Source organism: Balearica regulorum, chromosome Z (assembly GCF_011004875.1).
Source record: "Balearica regulorum gibbericeps isolate bBalReg1 chromosome Z, bBalReg1.pri, whole genome shotgun sequence".
NCBI lineage: Eukaryota > Metazoa > Chordata > Aves > Gruiformes > Gruidae > Balearica > Balearica regulorum.
Window position 1 is genome coordinate 11,738,986 of NC_046220.1, and position 12,545 is coordinate 11,751,530.

General features: G+C 44.2%; 1 protein-coding gene across 1 annotated transcript in view; it reads right to left on the minus strand.

Moving 5' to 3' along the window:
• SVEP1 (sushi, von Willebrand factor type A, EGF and pentraxin domain containing 1) overlaps nucleotides 1-10,150 on the minus strand; it is a 128,526-nt gene extending 118,376 nt beyond the window's left edge. Inside the window, exon 1 of the mRNA XM_075739560.1 lies at nucleotides 9,404-10,150. Coding sequence (XP_075595675.1) covers nucleotides 9,404-9,928 — 525 coding nt within the window. The 5' untranslated portion in view covers nucleotides 9,929-10,150. The remainder of the gene's footprint in view (nucleotides 1-9,403) is intronic.
• Between the last annotated feature and the right edge of the window lie 2,395 nt (nucleotides 10,151-12,545).

The following is a 12,545-nucleotide window of genomic DNA, read 5'->3' on the forward strand; positions in this document are numbered from 1 at the left end:
GAATTTCAGCCTACACACTTGTTTCACACGAGTGCTAGGACTGTTGGATCTGGTGACTTGAAATTGGGTGGCTTGCAGTTTTGAGCTCTGAATTAGAACAGAACGCACCTAGTTTCCAGGAAGCAACTAATACGCATATCCTTGATCTTCTATCATTCTCAGGTCTTCTGAATGGGACATTAAAAGACAAAGCATGTTATGTACATAGTCGTTTCCTCAGCTCTTGGTGCTGTACAGCCTTTTAGCAGTAAGTTTATCAGGACTTTGAGAAGTTGCTGGAGGCCTTATATGCTGCTATGCTATGTGCTATATTCAAAATACCATCTTGCAAATAGATCTCAGTTTGATTTGAAAAACGAAAAATCCTAGTTTTCTTTGTGTGTGAGCAATTTACATCATTAATATAACCAAGATGTTACTTGATTTCTCTAGTACTGCTCTGGTCTTTTGCTAGTAATAAAAAAGGGACTCCGAAATATTTTGCTGAATACGTAATTAATGTTCATGTGTTTTCAGACCAAGCATTTACACCACTATTGACTAGTGCATCTGCCAAATATTTGTTTCTTTTGTGTTTGTTTTAAATATTCACTACTTTAGAAACGCAGGAAAAAAAGCTGAACAGAATAATTAATTCCAAAAGGACAAACACAATTCAAGACCTGGCCCATCTTCTGCTGGCTGTCACTGCTCAATTATCTTCCGAATGTCGTCTTTTGCTCCATGACTGCTAGAATTGAGCAATATGAAAACACAGTTATCATTGATAAGAGCTCTCCTAGCCCAACTGAGTGTGAGGGAGTGTTTGGGAGAGAAATAGGAGAGACAATGGGACTCTCTGCTTCACTGTTTATACTGCATATGCTCAGCAGAGCACTACAGCTCTGACTGCTAAAGCTCTTTACAGGCTGCCTGTCAGATGCAAGGAGGTTCTTCATCTTCCTGGTTACCAGAGAGACCCTGAACCAGAGGAACATCATAATTTTAACAGGAGCTTTTGTTTTGAATTATGTTAACATGACAGAGAAGTAAGTAGCACAAAGATTTGAACTGAGTCTTGGTGACACAAAGAGTCTACCTGTTGCTAAAGGCAATAGTGCTTTTAATTTCTGCACCTAGGACAGCACCACAAACATTCTGTCTCGCCTGCAAAATCTAACTTTCAAATTCTAGTAACAAATGGAACTGGATGACAAAGGCTAAAAATGTGTCACAGAACATGCAAATATATGACATATTAATGCTAAGGCTCATGTCAGGAAATACTGCTAAATATTCTGTATTTTGCTGGAAAGGCCTATAAGTCTAAGAAATTAATTAAAAATACACCAACTTATTTTATCCTCCTTTAATTCCTGCAGCAATGTCTCATGTTTCTCAGCTTTCCTCTGCCTCTGTATGTTACACATGGAAGTGGCTTTGTAGTACTATGCTGTAAATAAAGAGCGTGCCTTCTAAGGGAGGCCTGTCTTGGCAGACACGCAACATAGTGGGTACTGGCACACCACTCTCTCTTTGCATTCCCAAACCCCTTCTCCTCCTTACTTCAGACACGGCTGGTTGACAGACCACAGGTCAGGAAGGGTGCTGTACGCTGTGCAGTGCAGATCCTTTCAGGCAGGAACATCCATCTCAGCTCTCAGAGCTGGAAGGTATGAAAAGTATCAGATGTGCTCTGATCATATGACCTCGTAAGGTTTAGGATCAGACCAGCTTCCTGCAGCCCAGGGAAACGGGCTGAGATAGGTACATGATGGCAAGACAAAGATCAACTACCCAGTAATACAAATTTCCTTGCAGCTAGTGCCCAACTCAGCAATGAGAGACGCAGAACACCCTTCTTTGTGCTGAAAGGAGTATGTTCTCCTATGGTTGCCCCCTTTTTTCCAGAAAATTGTAGTTCTTTGCCTTTGTCTTTTTATGCTTAGCACATAACAACTTGAGAACATGAGCAAGACTAGAGTATGTTAACATTGGTGGGAATGGATCGAAATGAAAGGGTCTTTCATACAAATGAAAAGCAGACTTCAGATGAATAATTTCCAAAACTTCAGTAAAATCCATGCCATCACTAAAATATACTGGCCATTTGTGCAGTTCCTTGGAATCTCTCTTAAACACCGTAACATTCTCTCTGCTTCTGAAAGGCCCTCAATGCACACATGGCATCTCCTATTTGGAGCAGATGGGAAAGTCAGAAAATGTCAGCTCATCACTTCAACTGTATCCTACACAGCATCACCAAGAGGTACTCTTTACAGGTGAAAATCATAAAACATTCTATGCAGTTATGTGAAGGATTAAACAATATACCCATAATGATCACTTCAGCCTTAAAACTTCATGAAGGACATTAAGAAAACAGAGACGGTCAACTAGAAACTAATAAAACCTGACGCACCTTCCACAGAACTTCAAGATTTTCATGGAGACCATGATTTAATCTAAATCTAGCATGTCTTCAAAGTTCTTCCTTCTGCTGTCTGTAACCACAAACATCTTTGAACACTGCTGATCAAACAGTAGTGCAACAAGCAATAGGCAGTGCACCATAATGAGCATCTCAAAAATTGAAGAACAAAGAACTGTAACTTCGAGTTCTTTTGTGGGCTGATTTACCATTCTCAGAGCTACCGAATTGCATGAACAAACTACTTGGCCAGGAGTTGCACAAAGTACAAGCACAGATGTAACTTGAACGCCTTTAAGCCAGGTTTTAGTAAGCCATAAACTTTGCGTGAAAATATTGTAAACCATCCCATCCAATAACAATTCTTTTTATACAATGATGTTTTGCATTGCTGTTACTTATCCCTAGTACTAGTACAAACACACTGGAGTATATTCAAAGGTATAAAACCTATGGTTTGGGAGGACATGTAGTCCAAAGTGTTAAGAGAACTGGCAAGTAACTTTTTCAAGCCATAAAAAGTAATTCTTTAAAAAGCAATGAAGAACAGAATACTCACTAGTATTTTTCGCCTCTTTTTTTTCATCATAACTACCAAGTACATTCCTTCTAGGGATACTGGAGAAGGAAGAATACGGAGAATAAGAGAGACAAAGCACGTGTTTAATTCAGAGTATAGAGTCAGGCAGTGTATCTATGCATCTGCAGCTTCCTACCTACTCAATGGACAAGGAGGCACTGGAATGAAGGGCTTCAGCACACCTAACACTGAACTGCCATACAGAGGCACTGCACATGGGGACGATGATACCAGTGGTCTCTATTGGGATACAAACTCCCAGGATGACACACTTCAGTCTGTGCCTGAAGCCACATTGTCTCTCTTCTGTACCTTACACTGATGAACTCAGTTTGCCTTCTTGAAGGCAAAAGAGTACATAGCAGTACCCTTCAGTGCTTCTTGTAAGTCAAGTACTTCGGCATTTTAAAAACAAATTACACTTAAGTTAAAGGGAAGATAATAAATGGCTAATCTGCTAAATACCAGTCTCCCAAATCACACACTTCTGCTTAGACCAAAATACAAAATTCAAAGACACAATTTTGGGAGCACAGACTATCAATTTCCAATGAATAGGTTTTCAACCAAAGAAAATCTTAACTCTACTTAGCCCCATACATGATGCTAAACAGAGCACTTTTTGCCTGCCCCAACCAAAAAGTCAGAGAAAAAATGAACTACTTAATAACTTGTTAAGGTAGCCCTATTTCAGGCTAGGTCTAAAGACAATGAACAATGTGCAGATGTGTATCTTGTCTCTGACCCCACTGTATTAATCTTGTGAGCAAATCCTATGCAAGACAGCAGTATGCAGCACAAATACTTTTCACAAACACTACACTGATTAAAAGTGGTGATTTAGAGCTGATACTAATGATAGCTGACAGGAACTCCACTCTCCATTTGCTCAGTAATCATTAACTACCAGCTCTGCAATTTCAAAGGTGATCACAGAGGTAAACCAGGTTGACTTCAGTTGTTTTCACCATAATCTTTAATACAGACTCCAAGGCCATATCAGAACTTAGAGAGGCCCACTGCTGTCAACTGGTCAGTTAGCTCTAACTTACCTAAGCCATCATAAGATATTTAGGGCATGACATCAGAGATAGGCTAGAATCTGCTGCTCTCTCATTATTAGCTGCTGATTTTGCAGAGGTCACAGGAATATAAAATCCATAAACGCATTCTTGTTAAACAGACAACTTACATGACTTCAAATGCTCATCTTCTCAGTGAAAGGTTTCTACTTTTTTCAAATAAAAAAAAATTAAACCACTTACATGGTAGGAAAAGATTTTCAATTTCCTTTGCTTCAAGTATTTTTTGTTTGAATTTCAAAATGAGATTCTGAATCTGAAAATGCAGTGAAATTAAAAGCCAATTGTCCTAGTCCGTAACAATGCTGAATCTTGTGCTTTCATGCTTTTGACACAGTGAAGAAACAAAGCCACCATTACTTATTTAAACAAGCATTAAATAAGCATTAGAACTGTTTATCCTAAATTGATATGTGCTTACATTCTTTGGAGGGTCATTTTTTTCATGTTTGTTAATAGGATGACAACAGAACACTGAATTTGACATGCTGGTTAGTTATTCGTTACATTCCCTCAAGATCAGGTTAGATACCAAAGCCAGATTTTAAAGACCAGATATTCAGAAAAAGTGTCACCTGATTCAGTAGATGCTGTGACAGAACTTCTACTTACATACATCACTGACTTTTCAATGGAGTGAAGATGAATTACAAAAGCAAAAAGCCCAGCTTTTTAATGCAACAATTATTAGAATAACACAGAGCAACTCCCAAAGCCTTCCTCAGCTACTGCTTTGCCAAGTGGTTTAGAATAATTGACTTGTCTGTGTAAGGCTGGCTGTGTGCTACCTCTGACTTCAGCTCAAGAGTGGTGCACACCTACAACTTGCAAGTTCAGTTTTGAAGAGAAAGACTTCCCATTTTACTTCCATTGGAAGACTAAAACATCCCTGTCTTCTTAGAAACAGCTATTATTATTTTGTCAAGAGGCTGCCACATGCAGTAGTTTAAATAATTTGCATTGTCATCTTTTTTAGCCCGCAACAATCAGTGCAGCTTCAGGATGTTCAAACTGTCCATCAATAAAGATGGCTCATCAATGCTGGCACATGTGTAACTGTGACTCTTGGGTGCTAAGACAAGAATACACCATTAAACTTCCACCGCTGTACAATGATCGCTTGTTTCTATTCCACAACGGATCTGGCAACAAATGCACATTCCTCCCACAAGATGCAATGGGTGCTGTTAGCAGAGGCTATCTCTCAGGACCAGAAGCTCCAATCCAGGTGCCTACAGCTGGGAAATTCAGCACTCCACACTACTGAGCTCTTTGGGCTTTAGATGCATTCCTTAATTAGCAGCAGCAACACTTGCTCAAACCTGTTTGTACTATTCTTCAGTTTTGCTTCACTTCTTCCTCACTGCCACAACAGCTCTGCATCCTTCCATAATGCAATAAGCTATCTGCTTAACATAAACTGCATGTAGTTTGTGCTGTCCCACCAACTCACTGCAAAAAACTGAAGCCAAAGTGTTTTGAATGAGTGAGCTTAGTTTCTTTCCCTTTCTTAAACTGTTTACATGCGCCCTAAAAGAAACATGAATAGAAGTTAATACCAGTAAATAACTGCTATTATAGATATTTTATTATGGTAAGTCTGTTTTATATAATTCAACATCTGTTCTTCCTAAGATGCACAATCTAAACACAGAGCAAGAGCCTCAAGCCGCATATATTAATATCCTTTGAGGGATGTTTTGTGGATCTTAAACTGAGTTCTGAACAACTTCAGGCCTTAACTCTTTCCCCATTATAAAATTAACTACTCTAGATACCATAAAAGAGATATTCATACTGTAAACCATACAAGATTTCGTTGCATGGAAGATAACGTCAAGTAAGTTTTCATTCTTACCCATGCTACAGCTTTCAGCCATAAGACGAGAACTGTAGCACCTAACATTTCACTGTCAGTGAACAGTGCTAACACCTTCGGAATCCAAGACATAGGAAAAAGTATCTGCAACAAAGCTGCTACTTACTCTGACCTCATGAAGCAGACCTTGGTATGTCTTGTGTTACAGTCGAAGTGGCCTACAGCTGTCATCTAGTTTTAGAAGCAGAATACAGGGGTTTTGACTGGTACTCTGTAAAGGTCCAGATTTGGTACCCAGTTTCATACTGTTCTTTCTGCTCCTGCCTCATATGCTAACAAATGAAGTGAAAACCACAGACTTCTTATGACCTGTAAATATGAATAGCAGTAGTCAAATAAAAAGAATAAAAAGTTATAGCCTGCTTAGCCTGGAGGCCATCAAACTTTACTAGTAAACAGGAAGGTGAAAGTAGTATTTCTTACAGACATTAAAAACTGTATTTTGGTCAAATTAAACTTACATATGAAAATATTCTAATATGTGTGTAGATGAGCTCAACAGTGATAATGTCTAAATAAAAACGACCCTGAAATGTTACTAAATCCGACTGTCAGAATCCAAGCTTGAAAAAATACCTTTCACTGGGGCGTTTTTAACTAGCAAGCATGACAAACTCACCATCAAATTCCTGCAATCTGAAGGGAGCCTCTAAGAGGTTTCTGGTACATGTAGTTGCAATAGATTTCCTTCCTGGAACGTAGGGCAATTTCCCGCCCTCTCCCCCCATCCCTGCAATTAAATCCTGACTCTGGAGCTCTGGAAAAAAGACCTTGGTAGCAGAAACTCTGTGACACCTTGATCACTGAGAAAAGTAACAAAAACATCAGGCTTTTCTACATCAGCAAACCTATCTAACACTTGCCAGCTGAAGTGTCCCATGAAATCCCAAACAGGGTCACAAAACTGAACACTGACCGCAGTTCAGCCTTCCTCATCAGGGTGCTGCCTCTTGCCACTGTCTCTTGTGGTACATACTTCATATTTCTGTGTACCTCATGGTACACAGAAATCTTTATCTTTAATCTGCTAGGTAGGACTATCAAAGTGTGGTCCACGTGGCAAAGGTAAGCATGGACAGCTTTGACAAAACACAGAAAGTCTGCAATAAACCTCTCTGCGAAGTACCTTTGGAGAGGATGCAAAACTGCAGTGCCAAGGAGAACTCACTGATTTTTTGAAACAAAATGGACATTACATGGATGTGCAACAGCTTGTCAAATTGAGTAGCTCTGCTTTTAGGATGATACTAAATGAAAATCCTGCTCCTGTTCACTGACATTCCCAGGTCAGCCACTGACTGGCCTGATGACCGTGCAGAATTCATTACCTCTCTGCCTCCATAGTTTCCGTAAAACTGTCACAGACTTCAATTAATCACTTTGAGACCTACCAATGAAGAGTGCTACGTGACTTAAGTGCTCGGATTATTCTAACCATGCATTTCCTTTATTTTCTGTTCCTACAACACATAACTGATACTAATTCAGGAATTCTGTCATGCTTTGCAGGCACTTTTAGTTTTGGAAAAGAAGCAGAGAATTCTGGTTAGAAGCAGAAGAAACCCCACATTAAAGTGTAAGAAGAAAAAAAGAGACATTTTAGGAAAGTAAAAGAAGAAATAATTATGGTTGTACCAAATGACAGTTAAAAACAAAGGACAGCAGTGTAAGAGACTAGAGGGAACAACAATTTTGTTATACTTAAAATACTCCTATAGATTTTTTCCAATAGTAGTATTTTCAACTTAGAACAGTCATTTTCTAAAGAGTCTCTAGAAAAGAGACTATTCCCCAAAGCTGTAATTTGTCTCACATGAAGATGTAACGAACAAAACCACAGCACAGTATCTAACCAAAAGCCAGCAAGCAGCCCAAAATCTAACCTTGTCATTCTATCACAATTCTCCTCGCCACCATGTGAATATTTTTCTGCCCACATTCTTATGAGACCACAGTGTAAAATGCCAGTGATGCAGTTGTAGCCGCAGGGTTTAGCTGGGCTCATAAAACTAAATTGTAGGTTTCTGAAGGGAATTTTTGTTTATTCCATTTCAAAGGTATGATTAGTCAAGGCTCCATATCAACAAAACAGATGGTATTTCTTAAGCTTATGTTTTGTTTGTAATGGTTATTTTTAACTCATACCATTAACTTTTTCACACAGCATTCCTGGGATGGATCTATACTGAAACTTGACTTCACCGTGGAAGATCTAACATAGGGATGTGTTTCCCTAAAGCAGGATTTCCATGTACAACTCTGAGCACATTAGACAATGGTCTTACTTTCTTCTGCCAAATGTGAAGAAGAGAATAATCTTTGCCAATTTCATATGCCCAGCACTTGCAGTCTCACTCATCAACTCCAAATGAAAGCGTGTAAGATGTTTCAAGAGAAGTACACCCAAAGCTCAGCCACAGGACACTACCAGAAATTAGACATAAAAATAACAGAAAACTAGACTTGCTTTGGGAATGCTCCTGCACACAGAGGTCAAATGGCAAGGAGCAGCCTGCTCTAGCCTTGTAAAAAAGCTTCCAGAGTAGACCAGCTGACCACAAGCCATCTACTGGGAAACCTCCTCAGCATGCTCAAGTGCCAACACACACCCAGGAGCTGCCTAGACCACATTTGTGCCGTGGGACTGTGTAACAACTTAACACCACAGATGATCACATTACGGTGTCCGGAAACATTCCTGGACATGATTCTGTTTATTGGTATACTACACACAGATTAAGGGCATCTTTGTCAGTCATCAGCAATTAAAATAGTCACCTGGTGACAGAGTGTAGATAGCTTTGACTGCTGACAGCTATCGGGCACCCAAGACCCGCTGCCAAGAAACAAGGCAGACGTTTCAGATGCCAGAGTTGACTCATATATATCACTTCTGAAATCGGGACATTGGCTCCGTGCTCCTTCAAAGAGTGAATTTCACACATTTGTTTGCAAAGGCAGCAGAAAACATGGGAGCCGCAAGCAGCACGGGAAGATGGTGACTAGTTGCCCTGACCAGACCATCCCGTGTCCCACACCGCACCGTTCCACATCCCACCATACAGCCCTACACCCCTTGACACTGAACTCCCTCGCACGGCACGCAGAGCCACACTCCCACACCACACGCCGCACAGCGCACCGCACGCCAAGCCATCACGCCTCACCACCCCACGCATTACTGCACCACGCGCCTTGCCGCGCCTCCCCTCACAGCCGAGACCCGCGCCTCACGGCACGGCGCCTCACCGCCACACGCACCCCACCCCACAGCCACACGCACACGGCACCGTCACCACACACCCACCTCACGGAACCCCTGCATCCCTCACCGCACACCCCGCCACACACCTCACGGCGCCACCGCGCCCCTCACCTCACGGCCACGCACCCGCGCCTACCGCACAGCACGGCGCCACCCCCCGCCCTCCCGCCCGCCGCGCACGGCTCACCGCCGCCTGCTGGAAGGCGCCCTTGGTGTAGGTGCCGCCGCCGCGGTAGGCGATGGCGGGGATCTCGCGTCCCAGCAGGGCGCACTTGTGCTGCTGCGGCCGCCGCCGCGAGATGTAGTCCACGCGTGGCACCACGTTGCTGCGCGAGGAAAAGGTGACGATGGCGACGCGCGTGGCCGCGGGCACCACGGGGAAGTCGGAGAGCAGCTTCTTGACGAAGCGCAGCTCGCTGAGGAAGTTGGCCGGCCCCACGCTCGACGACTCGTCCACCAGGAAAACCAGCTCTAGCCGCCCGCTGCGCGCCCGCAGCCGCCGCACCTGGCGCTTGAAGGCGCGGCCCAGCTTCTCCACTTTGCTCTCCGTCGTGTCGGGCAGCGGCGGCGCCGCCAGGGCGGGCGAGGCGAAGGTGGGGACGCGGGAGAGGGCGCCCAGCGGGACGCCCGCCCGGCTCTGCGGCGCCGACGGCGACAGCGACAACGACAGCGATAGCCCCCCCCAGCAGCAGAGAAACACCAGGGGCCACATCGCGGGGCGGCGGGTACGGGGAGACGCCGGCAGCCGCGGGAGGAGAGCGGCTGGTCGCCCCCTGACGCCCCACCTCCTCTCTCCTCGGAGGGGCGGCCGGCCAGCCTGCCTCCCTGCCTGCTTGCCTGCCTCCCCGCCGGCCCCCGCAGGTATCCGCGCCCTTTAATCCCCCCCGCGGGCCTCCCCCGCGGCTGAGGCGCTGCCCCTCGCACGCCCCCCTCCCGGCTGCCCTCCCCCTCGGCCCCTCGCCTTTCGGTAAGGAGGCCCCCCCGCCCACGCTCCCTCCCCGCCCCCCCCCCCCCCCCCCCGCTGTACCCCGCCGCCCCGTCCCGCCCCGATGGGTCCCACACGGCTGGCGGGGGCCAGCCGGGCAGCGGGGGGCCGGCCGTCCCTGGAAACGCGCCGAGCCAAAGCGGCGCGGTGCCGGGCTCCGGAGAGGAGGGGAAGGCGGAAAACCCCCCAAAAGCGAGGAGCGGCTTTTCCGCTCCCCCGCCGCGGGAGCAGGAGCTGCTGTTCTCAGGGACGGAGCGAGGGCTTGCGCTGACACGTGCTGAATGAATCGTGGTTAATTTACCCCTTTGTTTTGCGGTGAGGATGCGCTCGCGGCTGGCAGGTTTGACGGAGGCATGCTGTGGTCCCGCTCCTGGCTGTGTCACAATCTCCCTCTCTGAACAAGAGACACTTCACCTGCCTGTGGAGTCAGTTTTCCAACTTTTAAGCCGTAGTAATACCTTACTGATGAGCGTCTCACTGAAGTGATGGCGCGGTGTCTGGATATGTGGGGTGAGTGAATGCAAGGGTATGTGCATGAAAGGCAAGGACAGCACCTGCATATGTACATCTACATGTACGTATATAAATATATACATATGCACGGATGTACCGACAGTGACACTAATCTTCTGTGCTTGATATGAAAAATTCCTAGTAGCCAAGTGTGAGATTACAAGCCATTTCTTGGAAGGGTTCCTATGCTGTCTTCCTGTCTGTGAATCACTTTGGGAGAGAGAAACACTCCCAAAGAGACCTCCTGCCCAAATTCAGAACCTGCTCCCCTTTCAGCCAACCTCTGTACAGATTTAATTTTCTAGACTGTTATGAGGCAATACCTTGGGTTCATTTTAGCCACTAGGTTAACAAGTTCTCTAGCTAATTGACTCCATTTCCAGGAATAACTCAGTCTTGGAAAAATTCCTTTGGGATAGATTAACCATGTAAACCTGTTGATTGCAACTCTTTGCCTTTCATTGGTATTTTTCATTCGTTTATTCATTTTCTAGTCATCGTCTCTGCTTTGGTTTACTTTTGTTGACATTTCATAATGCCAGGGAGTACACAGGTACATTGATGCATTTGCAAGTCAAACCCCGCATTTAAGTGTAATTGAATTATTTACTCTTTCTTCATTGGGGTGTCAGCTGATGGAAAATTGATCCAATTTGACTTTCCAGCAATACTCAAATTCCACTGCAAATGACAAGAGACAAAGTGACAGAAGATAGTATTTAGTTAAGGAAACAATGCATGTGATACATAGTTCCAACATGGTTTTACATTTATCTAGTTGTCTAAGTGCTTCACAAAAGTCAGTTTGTTAGGTATACTTTTGCCATACAGTGCTTGAAGAGAACCAATCAGATGCTCTTACAGAGGCATATATGAAAACTAGTTTTGGTACCGAAGAATGTGCAGCTGCTGGGCTGGATCAGTTAAACCGTTTCTGTTCTTTTGACAGCGAAATAAAGGCTACAACATCATGCTTGCGGTACTCTGCTTTTGCTTTGTACTAACAGGCAACCTTTTTGTCTTGAAAGGGGTAGCTGAAAGTTGCTACAACCACCAAAATCTTCAGCAAGTTGATTTGCACCATTGGTCTTTGGAGGATTAAAGAAATGATACTGCAATTGCATCCACTGTGGTATGAGTCACACCACTAGTATACCTTACAATGCTCTTCATCTACATTGTTACCTGGCTGACAGGTAAAACAACCACACAGCCATTTGCTCACTCCTCCCTCCCAGTGGGATGAGGGAGAGAACTGAAAATGGAAAAGGGAAAAAAAATCCTCATGGGTTAAGATAAAGACAACTTAATAGGACAAAAAAAAGAAAGAAAGATTATGATGATGATGATAATAATAATAATGATAATAAAAACCCAAACAAGTGATGAACAGCACAATTTCTTACCACCTGAAGCCGATGCTCTGCAAGACCTTGAGCTGTCCCGCCTCCTGGCCCACGCTCCAGTTACATACTGAGCATGTTGTCATAAGGTATGGAATACCCTTTTGGCCAGTTGGGGTGAGCTGTCCTGGCTGTGTCCCCTCCCAGCTTCTTGTGCAGCCCCAGCCTTCTCCTTGGCAGGGCAGTACGAGAAGCTGAAAAGTCCTTGACTGCTTGGCAACAACTAAAAACATCAGTGTGTTGTCAACATTATTCTCATCCTAAATCCAAAACACAGCACTATACTAGCTGCCAGGAAGAAAATTAACTCTATCCCTGCTGAAACCAGGACAGTTGTACTGGGCCGGGAGATCATGTCAGTCTTTGCACAGACCAGAATGAAAGAATGGAAAAGTATAGCCAGGAAAAGGAGGTGGAAATGGAGGAAA